The following is a 21,391-nucleotide window of genomic DNA, read 5'->3' on the forward strand; positions in this document are numbered from 1 at the left end:
TGCCGCAAGACCCGGAGGCTAAAAAGGAAGTCGGTACGAAAACGCGTTGGAACTTGGGCTCCGCGGCTTCCCGTAGCCGGCATTTCCAACATGGCGGCTGCCCAAGATGTCCACGTCCGTATCTGTAACCAAGAGATTGTCAAATTCGATCTGGAGGTGAAGGCGCTTATTCAGGTACTAATGCCCAGGATCCCCGCCAGGGTCCAATAGCCCTAAATCCAAGCTCAGCTGGCCTTCTGTGAGCTCAGCGGTCTCACTCCCCAGCTTTCCCCACTTGGTCATGTCTCCGAGGCCACTGGCCCAGCTCCCTGCCCACTACCCCTCAACTGTCTCGCCCCTTGGCCCCGTCCCCTCCATCCCCTTGATCCTTGGCCTTGGCATTCCGTACGACTGCCGTTAGCTCGCCCTCTTCCAGGACACCCCCTCCTCTACCTCCACTCCTAATTGGGCTTCCCCTATGTGGCCGCTTCCCTACACACCCCTGGCCGTCACCTCGCCACCCCCAGCCGGCCTCAAAACATACCTGTCATCCTGCCTGGCCCCGCCTTCTGACCCCGTCCTCCCTGTCCTCTAGTAGCGTCCTGTAGGCCATCAGCCTCGCCCCCTGCTGGTCTGATGCCCCGCGGCCCAGGAGGTACTGGGTGAAATGAACGTGACCTAGACCGGAGTTGTGATGTTGTAAATGAGGAAGGAGTCTGTCTGAGCAGAAAGTAGATAATGGCAAAACTGGGACACGGACAATGAAAGTCATCCTAGAGAAAACTCTTGGCGTCTACTTCGTTTAACTGATGGGGGATTGAGATCCTTTGCGTAAGCCAGTTAAGGGTTGAAGGTAATAGTTCAATAAACCAATTGGCATAGGCAAGAGTTGGGAATGTAAAAATAGTTCCTTTAGTTTATCAAAAAGAAACCGAAAGTTTTAAATTTTGCTTTTGGGCAAATGGTTTCCATTTCCAGCAATGTTACTCAACCTTAGGTGGTAAGTAAGAGTCTTCATCTAGCTGTGGTAAAAGGTGAAGGAAAGTAAGCTCCCCACGGAAATCAGGTGCAAAATAAACCAAATTAATAGCCATTAAGTGTTGCATGGAACTGTGATTTAATGAGTAATCTAGAGAACAAGAACAACTTGATACAAACATTTAAACTTTTTGAACTTCACGTTTCCCATGTATAAACTACAAAACATCTGGGCCAATTCTAGAAAAATTAATTTAGGATTCATAAAAATGAAATTGGCTTTTCAGGTGATCTAAATTGCTTCAGCCCCATTTTGCACTCTCTAAGATTCACTCTCTCCTGAAGAGAACAATTGATTATAGCTAGATTTAGCACATCCTTACAGTGGCAACTCCTGCTAAGCCCTTTATGTGGGTACCTGGTCATGAAGTGGGTAATGATGGGGAAACAGACACAGAAGCCTCAGTAACTTTTTCAGGATTATACATCTGATAAATTGCTGCAACTAGAATTTGGATCCACGTGGTCTGGCTCTAGGGCCTGCCTTACCTGGCCCTGGTAATTCTGAATGTCCAGAAACAAATTCTAAATCTACATTTGAACATGTCTGTAAACTGATTTATAATATTAATAGATGGTTTGTAAAATTAGATCAAGCAGTTTATCTTAAAGAGGTTCGTCTTGTCATGTGCCAAGAATATAGCATCGCTCATTTTTAAGTTGGAAAGACCTAAAGTTATAGTACTCTCTCAGGTGTTCATCCTTGTCAGATATGCAAGCTGCTTTAAGTCTTTCATAATGGCTGGGTGGTGTTCCGTTAAACGTCAAGACTTATTAGTTCCTTAGTTCGTTTCTGTTTTTAAAAACTTATTAATTTCTGGTTGCATGGAGTCTTCGGTGCTGCACATGGGCTTTCCCTGATTGTACAAGTAGGGGCTGCTCTTTGTTGCAGTGCCTGGGCTTCTCGTTGCTGTGGCTTCTCTTGTTCCGGAGCATGGGCTCTAGGACCCACAGGGCTTCGGCAGTTGCAGCAGGCAGGCTCCGCAGTTGGGGTGTGTGGGCTTAGTTGCTCCACAGCATCGGATTTGCTATCCGCTGTACCACCAGGGAAGTTGCACTGTTGTCTTTCTGCTTATGCTTCAATGTTACTCGCTCTGACTTAACTCCAAAAAGGGATGAAAAAAATGTAAATTATAATGCTTCTGCTTGTGTTACAGAGGTAAACACCAAAGATTAGGGTGAATTACAGCCAGTAGGTCCAACTGAGTTGTGGTCTAAGCCAACTCTCACATTGTACAGCCGGTGTCATTTCCTCTCATTGCCTTGAGAAAGGCCCGTTCATCTCTTCAATGTCTCCTAGGATATTCGAGATTGTTCAGGACCATTAAGTGCACTTACTGAACTGAACACTAAAGTGAAAGAGAAGTTTCAGCAACTGCGGCACAGAATACAGGTGAGTGAGTGCGGAGCTGGGATGCTGCGCCTGGGGAAAGAAGAGAATGTGCACTGGAGAGGTTTTGCAAATGTGTTAAGTTAATGATTTGTTTAAAATCTAGATTCTTTAATGGAGTGTAAACTCGATGACAGCAGGACTGCTCCTGGTGTTCGCTGCATATCCCTCGTGATGTACAGATAGAGCACCATCGCTGAGTGGAAGAATGGGCGTGTGGGAAGAAGGGAGCGAGGGAGGCAAGGTGGGGGAAATGGAAGTTCTGTCACAGAGAACTAGAGAGAGTTCTGGATGAAAAGAAAGTGAGGTCTGCTGTCCCTCACTGTGGCGGATGGCTGTGTCCTGGTGTTTGGTTATTTTGGGCTCTGAGTCTTTCTTTTCAGAAGGCCTTACCTATGGGGCTTTTGTGCGACCTGGGTTGAATGTAAGTCTCTTCAGAGGTTTTTGCATTTGCTTTTGCCAGGTCTCCTGGGATTACCACAGGTCTGGGAGCACTTTTTATGTTCGTTTCTCCTTGTGGAGATTCTTGAACCACTCAGGGAGGATGAACTTCCCTTGCCCCATGTGAGGGGAGTGCCATGGTTATAATCGGGAGAGACATTTATATCCCTCTAGCCAGATCCCACAACAAAAAACTCCACAATTTCTCTGTGCTGGTTGACAGACATTTTCCTAGCTCACCTTTTCACTGAGGGTATTTGCATCCCTTTGTGCTCCTGGCTTTGCAATGGTCTTAGTTCCAATTCCCAACCTCAGGTGGCCAAGGCTTCGTTTTCTGTCCCCACATGGACTTGAAAACCGTGTTTGCCCCTCAGTCTAAAATGAAATATGTACCAAGGTTGAGAGCATGTAGAAACAGATAGCAGTGTGTTACTTCCATCGTATCTCAGAGTGGGATCAGAAGGCTCCTATGTTATTGTAGTTTTTTCCCTTTTCCTTTCAGGCATGTCCTGGATTGCAGGAACACATCTCCTGCTCCAGGGCAGCCTCACACCCCTCATAGGAAGACTGCTCTGACTCGTAGTTCCTTTCTCATTTTGAGGTCTTGAGGATGGTCTTTTCTTTCCTTTTACACAGCTATCCATGTAAAAGGGTGTTTGTTGTGTATGAACCAGTCTCCTGTTGGTATGAGTCTCCTGTTCTAGGCGGGCTTTCCAGTGCTGCTGCATAACTGGCAGAAACAGAAGTGCTGTCCAGTGTTTCATTACCTTTCAAAATCATTTTAACTTAGAGCTGATTTCCTCCCAAAGGAGCTCGAGCAGTCGGCTAAAGAGCAAGACAAAGAGTCAGAGAAGCAAGTTCTGCTCCAAGAAGTGGAGAATCACAAAAAGCAGATGCTCAGGTGGGTGGGGCCTGGCCTCCTGCCAGTGGCCGCTGCTGGGCCGCCTGCTCCCAGTGAGGCTTGTGCCTCAGTTTGCCTAATAAACCTGCCGAAGCTGGGGGGTGAGCCAGGGCTCTTGGGTAGGTGGGACTGTGCATAGTGTGCAAAAGCGTATTCAACATTAGGCCGTGTTTTATATTTTTAAAAAAGCAAAAAATTGGTTGCTTTTGTAATATAAGGTCCTTTTTAATCTAAAGAGAATTGGTAGCAGAAAAAGTCCACCAGAGGTGAACCTACTTAAGACAGACCAAAACGTAGGAAGCTACGAAAAATTAAATAAGCTTATGTTAAATAGAATTGAAGTTTTCATTGCAGCTGCATGCTAATCCTTGATTATATAATTGAAGTGTATGCTATTGCTTGGTGTTGAATTAGGGGACTTTTCCAGCAAAGCCGTCTGACAGCATGAAACAGTACCTGACCCTTCACAGTTGCTGTTCCCACGACAGTCAGAAAGAGGGTTGTTACTGCAGAAATGTTAGAGGTCCCCATCAGCGTTTCTAGATCCTTCTCTTTTGAAGTCCCTGTCCTGTCCTCGTCCTCATAGGTTTTCTCTTCATCTTGTTACCTGGTCTTTGTCACGTCTGTATTTGTCTACAGCTTTGGGACTTCCCTGGTGGCTCAGACGGTAAAGCATCTGTCTACAATGCGGGAGACCCGGGTCCGATCCCTGGGTGGGGAAGACCCCCTGGAGAAGGAAATGGCACCCCACTCCAGTACTCTTGCCTGGAAAATCCCACAGACAGAGGAGCCTGGTAGGCTGCAGTCCATGGGGTCGCAAAGAGTCAGACATGACTGAGCGACTTCACTTGCACTTTGTGTCTGATTTGAGTGATGCTCCAGCATCATCCTTGCTGACAGCAGCTCTGTTTATAATGCCCAGCTGTCAGGAGGACAGAGACTGACGAAGACACGGGCACGGTGGAGGCTCTTGTGAGGAGGCAGAGATGTGTGGGTGGCGACCAGTGATACTTTGGGTCATGATGGCTTTTGTTTCCCTTGCCACCATGGGGGCTCAGTTATAAGGACTGAGTAAAGAGGACTCCTTGTGTAATATCTATCAAGTTACACCAGCAAAACCACCTCAGCATGGGTTTAAAGTTGAGTGTGGCCATTCAGGATGTCTAATTCCAGGGTGGAAGAGAGAAAGCAGTAAATTAATACTTGGGCAGTTGCATGTCGAAACAGTACTTGTGCTTACCTGGATTATGGTGCTCGTCACACTGTACAGTAAATACTTTGTTTGTCTTTCTCCCCAGTAAATATGAGTCCCTGAGGACAGGCTCACTCATCTCTGCATTGCAGGGCCCAGCAGAACGCCCTTGTAAACAGTTAAAAATGTAGTTAATTCACGTGTGAGCCAGCATCGTAGATGCTGGCCAGGCATCAGAGAGCTCATTTGAACATTCTCAGCTCAGAGGTGCTATTCAAAACTCCAGCCTATCAGTTCGTGGACTCTCGTTTGCCTTTCTAAATATTCTGGAGGTTAGCACAGTTGATTTGAGCCAGCTGTGTAAGAGCTCTAGCACATGAGTTTGCTTCTCTGAGGAGCCCAGTTAACTCTAGTCCATCAACAAGGGTCTCACTGTAGTGTAAGTTGGTGCAGCCACTATGGACAACAGTATGGAGGCTTCCCAGAAAACTAAACACAGAGTTACCATATGATCCCGCAGTCCCACTCTTGGGGATATACCCAGACAAAGCTGTAATTCAAAAAGATGCACGTACCGCTGCGTTCAGGTAAAGAACAACACTGTTCGCAGCAGCCAAGGCATGGAAACACCCGACATGTCCGTCAAGAGAGGAGGGAGGAAGAAGAGGTGGCGCGTATATGTAACAGAGCACCACGCAGCCATGAGAAAGTCTGAGCTGATGCCATGTGCAGCGACACGGACGGACCCAGAGGTTAGCACGCTAGCAGACAAGTCAGAAGGAGAAAGACAAACACCATCTGATACGTGGAATCTAAGCTACGGCCCAGTGAACATAGCTATGAAACAGATACACACTTACTCACAGAAAGATCTGTGGTGGCCAAGGAGGAGGGCAAGTGGGGGAGAGAAGGACTGAAAGTTTGGGGTTAGCAGATGCAAACGACTGTATATAAGATGGATAAGCAACAAGGTCCTGCTGTCTAGCACAGGGAACTATATTCGATATCCTGTGATAAACCATACATATGGAAAAAATATGAAAAAGAATATATGTATAACTGAGACACTTTGCTTTTCAGCAGAAATTAACACAGCATTATATATCAACTATATGTCAATAAAATATTTTACACACACAAAAAACAAAGACCCCCCTCCACTCTAACTTCAGGAAACTGTTTACTAATTTGAGTCATCACAAAGATCAGGTAAAGAATGTGAATAAATCACGTCAGACCAGGCCCTGCTAGTACAACGTGTTTGTGTTGTCCACTATTGGCCTGTGGTTTCTTAAGCAGGCGTCCCCAGCCCTTAGGCCACAGGCCAGCACCAGTGCATGACCTGTTAGGAACCAGGCCACACAGCACTGAGTGGTGGGCAATTGAACAAAGTTTCATCTTTATTTACAGCTGCTCTCCAGCACTCGCATTACCACCTGAGCTCTGCTTCCTGTCCCAGAAGTGGCAGCATTAGCTTCTTAGAAGAGCACGAACCTTAACCCTAAAGTCAAGGTGGAGTACCCTGAGATTGCCCCAAAATAGAAGCAAGGTGCACCCTAGTGTAATGCACTTGAATCATCCCAAAGCTACCCTCCATCCCCACTGACCCATGGGAAAATCGTCGTCCACGAAACCAGGCCCTGGTGCCAAAAAGATGGGGGACCACTGGTGTAAAGAACAGCAAACCTTGAAGAAATATTGAAGAAAACTGTCTTATACTGATTTTTCTACTTCCTACTGCCTATATTGATCAAGCAGCTAATGGGTCAATAACTGTTGTCCTGGGTATTGGTGATACAAAGATGAACGAGGCATGGTTCCCCAGGAGCAGAACCAAGCCGCAGCACGGGCAGAGCAGTAACGTGTAGGAGATGACCGAACAGGGCCGCGTGCGCCCAGCTGGGCAGTTTGGATGTTACCTTTAGTGGAGCCGTTGCAGGCTGTAAACACAGGGATGCTATGACCAGGCTTCTCACTCTGGCTGCCCTGGGGGAAAGGGGCTGTTATGGTTGGTAGGAGAATGGAAACAGCTTCTGGGGCAACCAAGAAGAGGAAGTGGTGGGAGGGCTGATGGACTCTGGGCTACACACAGGTGGCCTCCCCATCACTCCCTGGCTGGAAGACTGCTGTGACTTGAACTGACTGACAGCCTGTTGGCATCAAGAGAAACTCACACATGGCTTTTATAATTCCAGCAATCAGACCTCATGGAGGAAGGCTAACCTCACTTGCAAAATTGCGATCGACAACCTAGAGAAGGCAGAACTCCTCCAGGGAGGAGACCTGTTCCGGCAAAGGTATGTGTCTTGTCTTTCTGGGTTTTGATGACAGAATAGACAGCAGTTGGCAAGGTGCAAAAGCTACTGTGGGGAGCCCTCTCTTGTTTTCAGCATAAAATTGATATTTTATAAGTAATTTTTTTTAACTATAAAAGAAATACATTCTTATTTTTAGTAAATTGGTAAAATGTGAATCACAAAGTGAAAGCACGAATTGTGTTGTTCACAACTATTTTGATATATTGCCTCCTTTCATTATTTTTTCTTCCATATTTTTTATAAAGTCAGTATGGTACCATACATTATCTGGTCCCATCACTTCATGGCAAATAGATGGGAAAACAACAGAAACTGTGACGGACTTTATTATCTTGGGCTCCAAAATCACTGTAGAAGGTGACTGCAGCCATGAAGTTAAAGATGCTTGGAAGAAAACCTGTGACCAACCTAGACACCATAGTAAAAAGCAGAGACATTACTTTGTCAAAAGGTCTGCATAGTCAAAGCTATGGTTCTTCCAGTAGTCATGTATGGATGTGAGAGTTGGGCCATAAAGAAGGCTGAGCACCGAAGAATTGATGCTTTTGAACTGTGATGTTGGAGAACTCTTGAGAGTCCCTTGGACTGCAAGGAGATCCAGCCAGTCCATCCTAAAGGAAATCAGTCCTGAATGTTCATTGGAAGGACTAACGCTGAAGCTGAAGCTCCAATACTTTGGCCACCTGATGCAAAGAATTGACTCATTTGGAAAGACCCTGATGCTGGCAAAGATTGAAGGCAGGAGGAGAAAGGGATGACAGAGAATGAGGTGATTGGATGGCATCACCGACTCAGTGGACATGAGCTCAAACTCATGTTGAGCTTGCCTGGTGTGCTGCAGTCCATGGGGTCGCAAAGAGTCGGACACAACTGAGCAACTGAACTGAACCGAACATTAAATATAGTCTCCTAGTCTTCACTTAGTATTATTATCTTCACAAAGACTTGCCTGTTTTTTTTAAAAAGCTCTTTATAACTAATCCTCTGCTTGTGTGTGTTTATATTTCTTGTTATGTCAGTACTGTGAATAACACACAAGGGCACATGTCAGTACGTAAAGCTTTGTCCACATTCTGTATGTTTCCTTTGGAGAGATTCCCAGGGATGAGATTATTGGGTCAAAGGCATGAACATCGCTAAGGCTCCTAATACATATCGCCAGTTGGCTCTCAGAAGGAGCACCAGTGGACGTTCCTACCAGCAGTCTTCAAGTGCGTGCTCTCGCCATGCCCTTGCCACCATTTTGCGTATGTGCTGAGTCACTCAGTCATATCAGGCTCTTTGTGACCCCATGCACTATAGCCTGCCAGACTCCTCTGTCCATGGACTCTCCCAGGCAAGAATACTAGAGTGGGTTGCCATTTCCTCCTTGAGGGGGCCTTCTCAACCCAGGGATCGAACCCGCTTCTCCTGAGTCTCCTGTGTTGCAAGTGGGTTCTTCAACACTGAGCCATCAGGGGAAGTCCTTTGCCACCATTAAGTATGACCATTTAAAAAACATGTGCTGATTCGATAGATTAAAAAGTGGGATCTTGTTTGAATCCAGGGCTTTCTTGAGCCGGGCTTTTGTTGACATTCCTCCTCCTACTCTGTACTTCTAGGAAAACTGCCAAAGAGAGCCTGGCCCAGACGTCCAGCGCCATCACAGAGAGCCTCATGGGGATCAGCAGGATGATGTCCCAGCAGGTCCAGCAGAGCGAGGAAGCCATGCAGACGCTGGGTAAAGTCAGGCCAGGCCTGCAGTGGGAGGCTGCCGCCGGGCTCCATGGCCCTCACCCCTGGGCTCCTCCACCTCTGCCCTCATCTGCCCCGCCTTCACTGATCTGTGTGGCTTCTCTCTTCTGTGACAGCTTGGTCTTACCCATTTGGGATGCACTGCTCTCATTTCCCTTTTTGGTTTTTATAGTTGTACTGAAAGATCCACACACCCCATCAAAATGTTCGGAAGAACTCCCAGGCGCTCTCCTGGAGAGTGGGTGCCAACAGGCCTGGAGGAAGGGCTTGGCAGTCTGTTTTTCATTTCGGGCTCTGGGGACCCTTCTGGCGAGGCAGAGAGATGATCAGTTATTGGCTGCCTGCTGGTCTACTAGGACACCCACTTACAATTGTACTCCCCAGTGTTATTTTTCCTGTGAGCTCCTTTTATTTATATATCTGTATATATATTTTTTACTTTTTGGCTGTGCTGTGTAGCATGCGGGATCCTAATTTCCCTACTGGGGATCATACTCACGCCCTTTGCAGTGGAAGCGTGGAATCTTACCCACTGGACAACCAGGGAAGTCCTGTGAGCTCCTTTTGAAAGATACAGTCAGAAGCTGAGCTTCTTGAGACCATCTGGTTCTCCCCAGCAGCTTTCCCAGCATCCTCCCTATAGGAAAACAGAGGCAGAGGGTTTACTCTGAGACGCCTTTGGAGGAGTCGCACAGAGATGAAGGTAGAGAGCCGGGGACACGAGTCCCAGGAGCCACCACCCAGCTGTGGCTGTGGCCAGCTCCTGGCCAGCCTCAACTCTGTCCTCACCCTGCCCCCGTTTCGATTACTTTGAAGCAAATCTCAGACGCCATCCATATAAATGCTTCCATATATCTTTCTAAAAGATAAGAGACTTTTGAAACAAGAAACAAAAAAACAATACCACCATCACCCCTAGAAATTATCTGCATTTTGAACCACTCTTTTGTTTGTTTCCGTGCACTATCCTAACAGGCAGAAGCAAAAAGAAAATCAAGGCGCTTGTCCCTGAGGTCACTGCCTGTGTTTGAAACTTCTCTGGGCATTTGGGCTCGGAACCAGCTGGGCACCTCTGAGAGTGCACTGGGGCCACGGCCCAAGGAGAATGTGAGAGGGAGGAGCCCGCCTGGCCTTGGAGTGCAGGGCTTTTCTGCTCTCATGTGAGTAACAGGCACCCAGCCCAGCAGGCGGATCAGAAACTGGCCGTAGAGTTACGTGCTGAGAAGGGGGTACAGATCCTGGTGGTTTCTGGGGTGTTGAGGGTTGTTTTTGGGGCACACGTTATAGGTGAGATGGCCATCGAAGAACGGTTATTAATCCTTGCCTTGTGACGCATAAATTCAGCTTGATTTAGAAATCTATTAGGACTGCAGTTTTTTGTCTTTTTTTTTTTTTTTTTTTTAGCCCATTAAGGATATGATGTCTGGAATTTGCTGCACAATTGTAGGGGGGCCACAATTGTTTGGGGGTCTTGCAGGGACAGGATTACCAGGGAGTTGATGGTTCTTGGGTATGGGCAGTGGCACATGGCAATTCATGATTCTATTCTGTCTGCTTTTGTGATGGTTAAAGTTTTCTGTAAAGAAAGTTTAAATGGAAAAGCCAGTTAGATTTTTACTTCAGAGAGTCTTGGGCTTTCAGCGTGGCAGCAGGCATGGAGAAAGAGGATGAGGGGACTTCTGTTGCATGAGTGTTTGTTTGTACCCCTGTGCTTGTCAAGCTACTGCTCTCTTTCCTCTCGTAATTTATTTGCTTGCTGCTGCTGCTAAGTCGCTTCAGTCGTGTCCGACTCTGTGTGACCCCATAGATGGCAGCCCACCAGGCTCTCCCGTCCCTGGGATTCTCCAGGCAAGAACACTGGAGTGGGTTGCCATTTCCTTCTCCAGTGCATGAAAGTGAAAAGTGAAAGTGAAGTCGCTCAGTTGTGTCCGACCCTCAGCGACCCCATGGACTGCAGCCCACCAGGCTCTTCCATCCATGGGATTTTCCAGGCAGGAGTACTGGAGTTGGGTGCCATTGCCTTCTCCAATTTATTTGCTTACTGGCTTGTAATTTTGTAAAAGGTAATATGAATGATGTAGTTAAGGGAAAAACCCTCCAGGTCAGCACTGTCCCATAGAAACATCATGGGAGCCACATACTTAAAATTTTCATTAGGCACATTAAAAAAAGTAAAAACAAATATATGATTGTAATATATTGCAATATATTACAAATGTATATGATTGCAATATATTACAAATATATTGATTGTAATATATTTATTTCAATATGCAATTCATAGTGGAAGTTATTGAGAGAGATTTTACATTCTTCTTTTTTCACACGGAATCTCTGAAATCGTGTGGGTATTTGCCTATAGGGACATCACGGTTTGGATGGGGCACATTTGACTCCCTCAGGGGCCGCGTGACTTGTTGCAGTCAGCACCGGCTGCACAGCTCTGGACGGCACAGGCGGGAACAGCTCTGCCTTCAGACCTCCCGGCCTGCTCCCCAGAGGCGCCCACTGCTCCCGGTTTGTCTCGTAGCCTCTGAGACTCTCCAGCGTGCATAGCACAAGCAGGTGTTAGTTATCCCCTCCTTTGTCACATAAATGGAAACATCTCACACGCTGTCCTTCACACCCAGCCTTCTCACTTGACAGCGTTTCACTCCGGGGATATCCTGATGATGCCCTGTTAGGCTTAATAGAGCAGTCTTGCCAGGTAAGCCTTCCCCAGGTGTCAGGCCTAGTAACCGGCACTCCGGTTCGTTTGTCACATGGGTACAATGAACCTTAAGGGGTGCATACCTCTTCGCAGGTTTCCCAGGGGGCTGGAGCACAGGCATCATGTGGCCTCTTCGCAGGTTTCCCAGGGGCTGGAGCATGGGCATCCTGTGGCCTCTTCGCAGGTTTCCCAGGGGGCTGGAGCACAGGCATCATGTGTTTAACACTACAGCCAGCGTCCCTGGGCTAAAGGACTGGCTTGTATGAGGGCAAGTGGCAGGGCCCAGGACACCCCAGCTCTTTCATGATCCTGTGAAGAGCAGATCTGACCAGCAGGCGTCCTGGCAGGGTGCACCTCGCAGGTGCAAAGTCCTGTCCCCACAGAGACCTCACAGTGCTATCCACAGTCCCCTGGGTTAGTTTTGTGACCACCATTTCTTCTCAGCAGTGCCTGCCTCCTCCAGAAAGTGGAGGTTGGTGGTGAGAAAAGGAACCGGTGTCTGCCCTTTTCCCTGTTGGTGTCCACGTTGGGAGGAGGTTTAAGGTGTCAGGTTAGGAGTCCTCCCTAGTTAGGGCCCTGTGACAATGTGTGTCAGCAAACCTCATCCCTCTCTGAGCTGGATGGAACCCAGGGAGCTGCCTCTCCTTGCCCTGTCCTTGTTCTGTGCTCCTCTGCACTGCCTGTCTTCACATCTTTTGCTCTGGCTCGGGAACTTGCTCCCAAGCGCAGTGTTACACTGGGAACCCAGCCAGCAAAGTCTCTGGGTTTGGTGCCATACAGTTTCTGAGTCATGCTCCCTCCCTCTTGTTTCAGTTAATTCTTCACGGACTATCCTGGATGCAAATGAAGAATTCAAATCCATGTCAGGGACCATCCAGTTGGGACGGAAGCTCATCACAAAATATAATCGCCGAGAGCTGACAGACAAGCTTCTCATTTTCCTTGCACTGGCGCTCTTTCTTGCTACAGTCCTCTATATTTTGAAAAAACGGCTCTTTCCGTTTTTGTGAGATCTGAGAGCTGCCGGCTTCTGCCCTCTGAACTCTGCTGTCAGGGTCTGGCCGCACTCCTGAACTCTGGCCCCAGCCTGCTTCAGGTGCTCAGCAGGTGAGATGGAGACACAGCCCCGAGAGTTTCTGCAGGTGGCTGGTGGACGGGCTGAGCAGAGGACGAGGAGGGAGCCTGTCATCGGGACCCTGAGGGACACCAGGAGCCCTCACGCACTGTGGGTGCGGCCACGTGGGACACCCAGGCGGCCCCCAGGATTTGGTGTCCCTCCCATGCCCCTCCCCTGCAGCCTTAATGCCAGATCTGGAGGAGGAAAGAGAAGAGGGGGAGAAGGAGGATGAAAACATCCATTCCTTGAATAAAGTTGACTGTATTTAATAGCATGAAATGCACTTGGTTTTCTAAGGCATTCCTCTGGGAATTCATGTGCCTGTTCTTGAAGTCCAGCTATCTAGAACTTGAACTCAGATCATTCACTTCTTTGCTCAGCAAAGAATTTTTAAGCAACAGCCACACAGAGACAGAGTGTTCTAGAGGCTGCCATGGTCCCTCAACGAGCAAGACAGACAAGATCGCGCAGGCCCTCAGCAAGGAGGGTGCACGTCCGCTGGCGGCGGCTCGCGGCAGCATCTGAAGAGGCCAAGGCGGACGCCCCCTCTGCGCACAGTGGCTGGGGGTGCGCACCGTCTCAGGGGCTGGCCCACACCTTTCTGTGTGAGGGCGAGGGCTAAATATAACCCGGAGAGTGAAGCCAGTGATAAGCTGGGGCCTGTCTGGGCCTGAGTTCTGTTGAGACCTGGCGGGTAGCAGGGCCCAAGCTAGGCCCGGCTGGGAGACGTTAGTGTCTCCTTGTGCTAAAGGCCTGGCTGACCTCACCCACAAGATCCCAGCCTCCCCACTATTTATAGCCCCAGAGGCCCTGGGAGGGTAATGTGGGGGCAGAGGAGAAAGTGGAAAGAACGTGTGCATTTGAACCTTTTGAGTCTTGGTTATGCTGCTAAGAAACCACATGACCATGGCAAGTTGCCTTAGGCCACTCAGCCTCAACCTCCCTACCTGGGCAGTGGGGGTGATGGTCCACATATAGATGCTTGTGGAGTCCATTTGAGAATCACACAAGAATGCAAAGTAGCAAGTGCCGCTTCTGTCTGACTGAGCCACAGGCTTCCCAGATCCAGCCACTGTCAGGCCTCTGGGCCCTGAGAATTCCTGAAGCAAACAGCTAGGTTCTCCAGGGGAGGCTGGCCTGGGCGTCAGAAGTTCTGTTTGCATCTGTTTGAGCAGAGGGTGTCAACGTTAAGGCCTCCGTTATGAAGTGTCAGATCATCCTGGGACCAAGTTATGAGAGATGGGCTGCACGCCCCAGACTGACTAGTGTACTGAGTGGGTTCTGAGTTACAGTGTGTGCACAGTTTATATATATCATCCTTAAACAGCTCCCGGCCCAGAAGCTGCTCAATGTAAGTTGTGCACGCGTGTGTCTTATTTATAGTCAAATTAAAGCTGAGACTAAAGCACAGATGGGAAATTCCCACTCAGATTCCAGCTGTAAGTGCAGCAGATGGATGTGATCATTTTAGGATTGTCTTGTCTTAACGTTTTTCTTTACTCCTTCCCACTAATTGTCAACATCCTCTTCACGATATGTAAATGTGTGGGCTGTGTACTCCCTAAAATTCTGCCTTTGATACGTTATTCCTCTTCTTGCCTCCTGAAAATAGGGTTGAATTTGACCCAGTTTGAAACGCCTTCGACAGCATGTCTTGCAACCCCCATCAGCCAGCCTAACTTGTCCCCAGTGGGGCTGGCGGTGCCGGAGGCCGCGTCTCCATGTTCAACCAGGAGGGGGCAGTGCTCACATTTCATGCTTACGGTCTTGCTGTAGACTATTTCCATTCATCCAAATGAAATGTTATTGTATATATATTTTTAAACAAACATGCAGATGAACAAAGTTCACCTGTATAGTCTTTGGAAGACATTTCACGCATTACCTTAATTCACTTTTTAATTTTTAATTTTTTTTTTAATTAAAAAACTTAAAACACCAAAAACATTTTGTATTGGGGTGTAGCCGATTAGCAGTGTTGTGATAGTGTCAGGTGAAGCGCGAAGGGACTCAGCCACACATATACCTGTACCCATTCTCCCAAACCCACCTCCATCCAGGCTGGCACGTATTGAGTGGTTCCATGTGCTATACAATAGGTCTTTGTTGGTTATCCATTTTTAACAGCAGTGAGTACATGATGTTTCCAAAGTCCTTAACTATCCCAAAGTCCTTAATATAAGGCAAGCTTATATTTACTCTGCTGAGCCGATACTCATGGTATTAAAAGTATTAGAACAATCTTCAAGGGATTGTTTATTCAGGTATTTACTGAACACCTCCTTTGTCCCTGGCACTGTGTTAGGGATATTCAGTGAACAAAACAAAGGTTCCCTGCCATCTTGGAACTTGTAGCATGGGGTTGCCAAAGAGGAGAGGTAAGGGAGGGGCACAAAGGAGGGGTATAGGATTAACATGCAAACTGCTGTGTATGAAGTAGGTAAACAAGGATATCGTGTATAGCACAGAGAATTACAGCCGTTACCTTGTAATAAAATGGAGTGTAATCTGCAAAAATACTGAATCACTATTCTGTATACCTGAAATTAGTAGTATTAATATCTGAACATACTTCAATAAAAAACATACTAGATAAGTTATTCATTGTGTTAGAAAATAAGTGTTTTGGGAAATGTGGCACTAGCTAATGGAGATTTGGAAAGCGGGGAGGGAGGGAAGGTTTGGAATATTAAGCAAGGGGGTCACAGTTGGCCTCACTGAGGAGGCAAGGTTTGAGCAGAGTGAACAGCTGGGGGAAGAAGGCACCACTCAGGGACCATCTAGAGCAAAGGACTACAGTAAGAGCATCTGTGACATTGTGATTTTTAATAAGATACAGAATATATTTGAATATATTCAATATATTGAATATCTTCATCATGTTCCTGGCACAGAACTCCTAAAACCATAGGAATGTGTTCTGAAGGAGAGTGATAAAATTGTCTTGTTATGTTCATAAAGTGACTTGGGAAAGCACTAAGGATGGAGTTGGTGACCAAGGGAACTCAAATCACATGATCAGAGGGTTGGAACTCTCAGCCCCACCCCTGACCTTCAAGGATGGGAAAGGAGCCAGGGATTGAGTTCAGTCACCCATTGCCAGTGATTTAATCAACCGTGACTATGTAACGAAGCCTCCATAAACCCAGAGGATGGGATTCAGAGAGCTTGCAGGTTGGTGAGCATCTGGAGGCTGAGGGGAGAGGTGCGCTTTGGGAGAGCAGGGACGCTCCAGCTCAGGTGCGCCCAGGCCTTTGCGTCTCTTCCATCTGGAAGCTCCTGAGCCACATCCTTTTATAATAACTGGTGCTGCTCTTGTAAATTAAGTATTTCTCTGAGTTCTGTGAGCCACACTAACAAACTGTCAGACCCAAGGAGGAGGGGTTCCTGGGAACCTCCCATCTGTAGCCTGTTGGTCAGAAGCAGAGGTGACGGACTGGGCTTGTGGTTGCAGTCAAGGTGGGGGTGGTGGGATGGGGTCGGGAGGAGTCCCAGAGGACTTAATACGGGAGATCTGACGCTATCTCCAGGTGAAAAAGAAGTGCAACTGTTAGTGCTCAGTTGTGTCCGACTCTTTGTAAGTCTATGAACTGTAGCCCTCCAGGCTCCTCTGCCCATGAGATTCTCCAGGCAAGAATACTGGAGTGGGTAGCTGATGGAGAATTGCTTGATCTGGGTGGGCGGGGGGGGTGGTGGGGCGGAATTGGACCATGACTGGCAAATGTGGTGACTATAGCAAGGAAGTCAGCATGGCTACAACAGAGAGTGAGAGGGACCGGAGTGAAAGGTGGTCAGAGAGACAGGGGGAGACAATCGTGACTGCTTGGTAGGTCACTGGAAGGATTGGCCTTGTACTCGAAGAGACATGGGGAGTCATCATGGGGCTTGGAGCAGAGGAGTGGCTTCATAGGACTTATGTGTTGATAACAAAATGAAAGGGATACTGAGGACTTCCCTGGTGGTCCAGTGGCTAAGATTCAGATCCCCATGCAAGGGGCCCTTGGATCCCAGATGAGGGAACTAGATCCCACAGGCTGCAAATAACAGTCCACATGCCGCAACTAAAGATCCCGCATGCTACAATGAAGAGTGAAGATCCGTGTGCTGCGGCTAGGACCTTGCAACCAAATAAATCTTAAATGTTTGTTTGAAAAAACAAAAGTGAAGGGGACACGGGCAGGGCAGGGAGACCAGTTCGGTGGCCAATGGCGGCTACCCTGGGGGCAGGTGATAGTGGCGTGCACCTGGCCAACAGCATGGAGGTGGTGAGAGGTGGTCACATTCTGGGTGTATTTTGAAAGGAGAACCAACCCAGCTGGACAGGGTTTCCTGAAGGAATGGATATCATTTTTGAAGGAAGGAGAGCAAAGAACTCTGAGATTTTGGCCCTGAGTAACCAAAAGAGGAAGGCAGGCAGGAGATGGACACGTTGAGATGTGTCAATGAAACCGTTTGTCTCAGACTGGGACTTGAACACATGTTCTGGGACTTGAACCCAGCCAAAATCCATGGTACCTGGTTTCAGGGCCTAATAAAGCTCATGTTCTTGACGTCTCATCATAGAAAGAATTCAGTGAGGGACAAAGTGATAGGTAAGAAGTGTAGTTATTCAGATTGGGAGAGAAGCACACTCCACAGCACGCTCCATCGCAGCGGGTGAGAGCGGCAGAAAATGTGGGGGGGTTAGTTCTTATAGGCTGGGTAATTTCATATGGTAATGAGTGGGAGGGTTATTCCAACTATTTTGGGGAAGGGGTGGAGATGTCCAGGATTTGGGCCACCACCCACTCCTTAGTCTTTTGGCAGTGCCTTGGAACTGTCATGGCGCCTCTGGATGTGCCATTTCACTTGCTGATTCCGGATCAAGGTTTGGCTTGTCTGCCATTCATGGTCCCATTTGATTCTAATCAGTTCATGTTGTGTCCTTGGACTAGGTCATTCTTTCAAAAGTTGTGCCCTACATAAAGACACCCAGGTCAAAGTGACAGATGGCAGGTTTGGAAATCTTCCATTTGGAAATCTCTGGCACACAGAATTTAAAGCCATGAGGGTGGATGAAATCACCCAGAGACCTAAGTACAGACAGAGAAGAAATAAGGATGAAGAGAAAGGAGGAATCAGCAGACAGGGACTGACAGAGATGACCAGCGACAGAGGAGGTGCTCTGACCAGCTAGATTTCTCGGAGTCTACCTATTCCTTTAATCCTCCAAACAGGAGATCTTCCGACCTTCGGGAATCTGTATTTTCATCACTGTCTCCGTTGCTGTTGTCACTGTTGTGGTCAGCATCATCCAAAGCACCTACTGTTTGTTGAGCTCCCCGCGTGTGTTAGGGCCCCGAGGACTGCACAGGAGTGGAGGCCCTGCCCTTCAGGACAGCACAGAATGGCAATGAGGCCGGTGTCCTGGGTGCTGGTTGGGGGGACCTGTGCAGGCAGAGGGCATCCCTCTGGAAAAGACATGGAAGAGTTGGTTTCCCTCTTGAGCCATTGCTTTGTCTTTCTCTTTTCTGCAGACTTCTGTGACACGTCTCCTCAGCTCCCACTCCCCAGGCTCCTTCGATCTGTCTTCTATTATGAAGAATTGATGCTTTTGAACTGTGGTGTTGGAGAAGACTCTTCAGAGTCCCTTGGAGTGCAAGGAGATCCAACCAGTCCATCCTAAAAGAGATCAGTCCTGGGTGTTCATTGGAAGAACTGATGCAGAAGCTGAAACTCCAATACTTTGGCCACCTGATATGAAGAACTGACTCATTTGAAAAGACCCTGATGCTGGGAAAGATTGAGGGCAGGAGGAGACAGGGATGACAGAGGATGAGATGGTTGGATGCCATCACCGACTCAATGGACATGAGTTTGAGTAAGTGCTGGGAATTGGTGATGGACAGGGAGGCCTGGTGTGCTGCAGTCCATGGGGTCTCAAAGAGTCAGACTTCACTGAGCAACTGAACTGAACTGAACTGATTGCCATCATTCTCCCCAAAACAAGCTCTGCTAAGGTCATCGGTTATCTCCAGGCTGCTGGTCTGAAGGTGTTGCCCCGCCTACCTCCTCAGCATTGGCCAGCACTCCTTGCATCTTCCCAGAGACCTCCCGCCTCTGTGACACACCCCTCTCCATTTTCCTCGTCCCTCCTTGGCCACTCCTGCCTCCTCTTGCTTTATCTTCTATTCAGCCTAAAGTGCTGGCTTGGGTCTTCCTCACGCTCGTTCGCTACCTCTTCTCAAAGGCAAGGCCATCCACCCATGTCCTCGGAGCTGTCACTGTCGTCTAGAGGGCATCATCAAGGATTCCGGAAACAGACTATGAAAAAGAACATGTCGTGTATACAGCAGGAACTGAAGCAGCACTGCAACCAACCCCAACAAAATAAACCTTTAAAAATAGTGTAGCACAGGGCACTATGCTCAGTATCCTGTGATTAAACCATAACAGAAAGGAATATGAAGAAGAATATATGTGTAACGGAGTCACTTGGCTGTACAGCAGAAATGAACACATTGTAAATCAACTACACCTCAATAAAATACATTTGTTAAACTTTTAATAAATAAGATTCAAAAGTAGAAAAAGGTTTTCAAAGCTTTATCTCCACTCAGGTGAGCTCTGGACCCCGTCACCTTCATTCAGACGTCCCTGAGGTCCCCACCTTGGCCCAGCCCTGACCTCACCCTCCCAGCACAGCCTAGCTCTCTCTAGCCTTCCCTGTGTTTCTGACACCCTTCCAGTTCCTTTTCCCATCAGCAAGCGCCTCTCCAGAACACCTCTTCCCACTAGCCCAGGAGATGGGACTTTAATTCAACAGGCACAAGTCCCCATGACTCTGAAAGTCGGCCTCCATCCGTTGTGTGAGTGAGTTTAGGGGGTCAAAAAGGCCCTGCTGGAGGCAGTCTGGCAGGGTGGCTCAATTTGGTGATGCTTCTAAGGAAAAGAGATGTTTTTAAAAAGATGGTAACATGTAAAATCAGCTCCATTTTCTTCCTTGGCAGTGGTGGTCTCCCCTGGGGCCCGGCCTGAGGGTTTGTCCAAACTTGTGTTTCTTCCCTCAGCAAGGGGCAGAATAAAAATAGCTGGGGGCTAATCTAAGAGATACCAGGCGGGAGTCTCAGCCATGCTGTCGGGAATGAAGGGCTGCAGGCTGGGGTGAGGGGAGGCGGGTGTTGTCACCCTCTTCTCAGTACCCAGCAGCAAAGCCCCAGGGCCTGCGGTGTCAGTGCACCACAGTGGGGGTGGTCAGAAGGTGAGCTGCCCTCTCCCTGGCAGTGGTTGCCCGTCTGTGGTTCCCTCCTCTGGAGCACAGGGACAGCCAACAGCGCAGACCTCTCTTAGGGGCACTGGGAGGATTAAAAGACAGAACTCAAGCCAAGAGCTCACACCATAACCTCAATGGCCACTGCATCCACTCCCTTTTCTCTTTGGGACTTTATTTTGGGGGAAATGGCGCTTAGGCCAAGAAGTGAATGCCGGGATTGACAGGAACTCAGGACCAGGGATGGAGCAGATTTTCTCAAATGGGCAAGGGCTGAGAGTGGGACAGAGCAGACCAGGGCAAATTCGTCATCTTTCCTAATCCATCTAGAAAACAAAAGTCAATGGGTAGAATTAACTCAGTGTAAAATGTTCTCTTTTTTATTATTAAGTCTTTGCTCTTCACCTCCTCCCCCAAGAGGTGTTTTTTTTTTTTTTTGCCCTGGATGAAATGAATCCATAGAATAGCCAATGAATATGGGTTGAAAATTGAGGAAATGGCCCATCAGTTTTAATCTGACAGCTTGACTGGTATGAAAAACAGAGTGCTCCTGACAGAAGTGTTAGCACTTCTCAGAAGGGTATTCCTGGTTAGCAGTCCACAGCACTTCCGGGCATTCTCTGCCTCCATCCAAACAGGTTTCGAAACCAGGGTATCTGAGGACTAAGGAGGTGTCTCATTAGACTCTGCAAGCTCTGACTGCCTTCCTGAATGACCTCATCCGCCCAGTTGATTCCAGAACCTTCCTGCATGTGAATGCTGGCTACACTCTTCTGGGTGCCGAGGACTGAAGGGTAGGATTCCACCTGCCTTGCAGAGCCTGCAGCCTGTCGGAGACAGACCTGGAGCCAGACAGAGTAGCAGGTGGTGAGTGTCCTAGAAGGGGCCCCCGAAACCCTGGGAGCAAAGTGACAACTCTCTTAGACTGCTTAGAAACAGCCAATGGCAGTCAAAATAAAATTAATGGTAAGCAATTATAAAGAGATCCAAAAACAATATTTGGTCAGGTGTTTATGTTTATGTTCTGTAATTTCCTGGTGGTTTAGACGGTAAAGCGTCTGCCTACAATGCGGGAGACCCAGGTTCAATCCCTGGGTTGGGAAGATCTCCTGGAGAAGGAAATGGCAACCCACTCCAGTATTCTTGCCTGGAAAATCCCATGGACAGAGAAGCCTGGTAGGCTACTGCAAAGAGTCGGACACGACTGAGTGACTTGACTTTTACTTTTATGTTCTGCAGTGGTGATGATGTTAATAAACTTACTGACTGCTTACTTATTTTTTCACTTAATCCAGGAATTCTATAAGGTAGGTAGTGTTATC

General features: G+C 48.0%; 1 protein-coding gene across 1 annotated transcript; it reads left to right on the top strand.

The window, feature by feature from the left end:
• Positions 1 to 81: 81 nt before the first annotated feature.
• On the top strand, positions 82 to 13,271 carry BNIP1 (BCL2 interacting protein 1). The gene is made up of 6 exons (NM_001046539.5): positions 82 to 174; positions 2,318 to 2,410; positions 3,658 to 3,749; positions 7,137 to 7,238; positions 8,861 to 8,979; positions 12,517 to 13,271. Exons 1-6 carry the CDS (start codon positions 91 to 93, stop codon positions 12,711 to 12,713), a joined length of 687 nt encoding a protein of 228 aa, NP_001040004.2. The 5' UTR covers positions 82 to 90; the 3' UTR covers positions 12,714 to 13,271.
• The last annotated feature ends 8,120 nt before the right edge of the window (positions 13,272 to 21,391 follow it).

The sequence above is a fragment of the Bos taurus genome, chromosome 20 (genome assembly GCF_002263795.3).
Source record: "Bos taurus isolate L1 Dominette 01449 registration number 42190680 breed Hereford chromosome 20, ARS-UCD2.0, whole genome shotgun sequence".
Lineage (NCBI taxonomy): Eukaryota > Metazoa > Chordata > Mammalia > Artiodactyla > Bovidae > Bos > Bos taurus.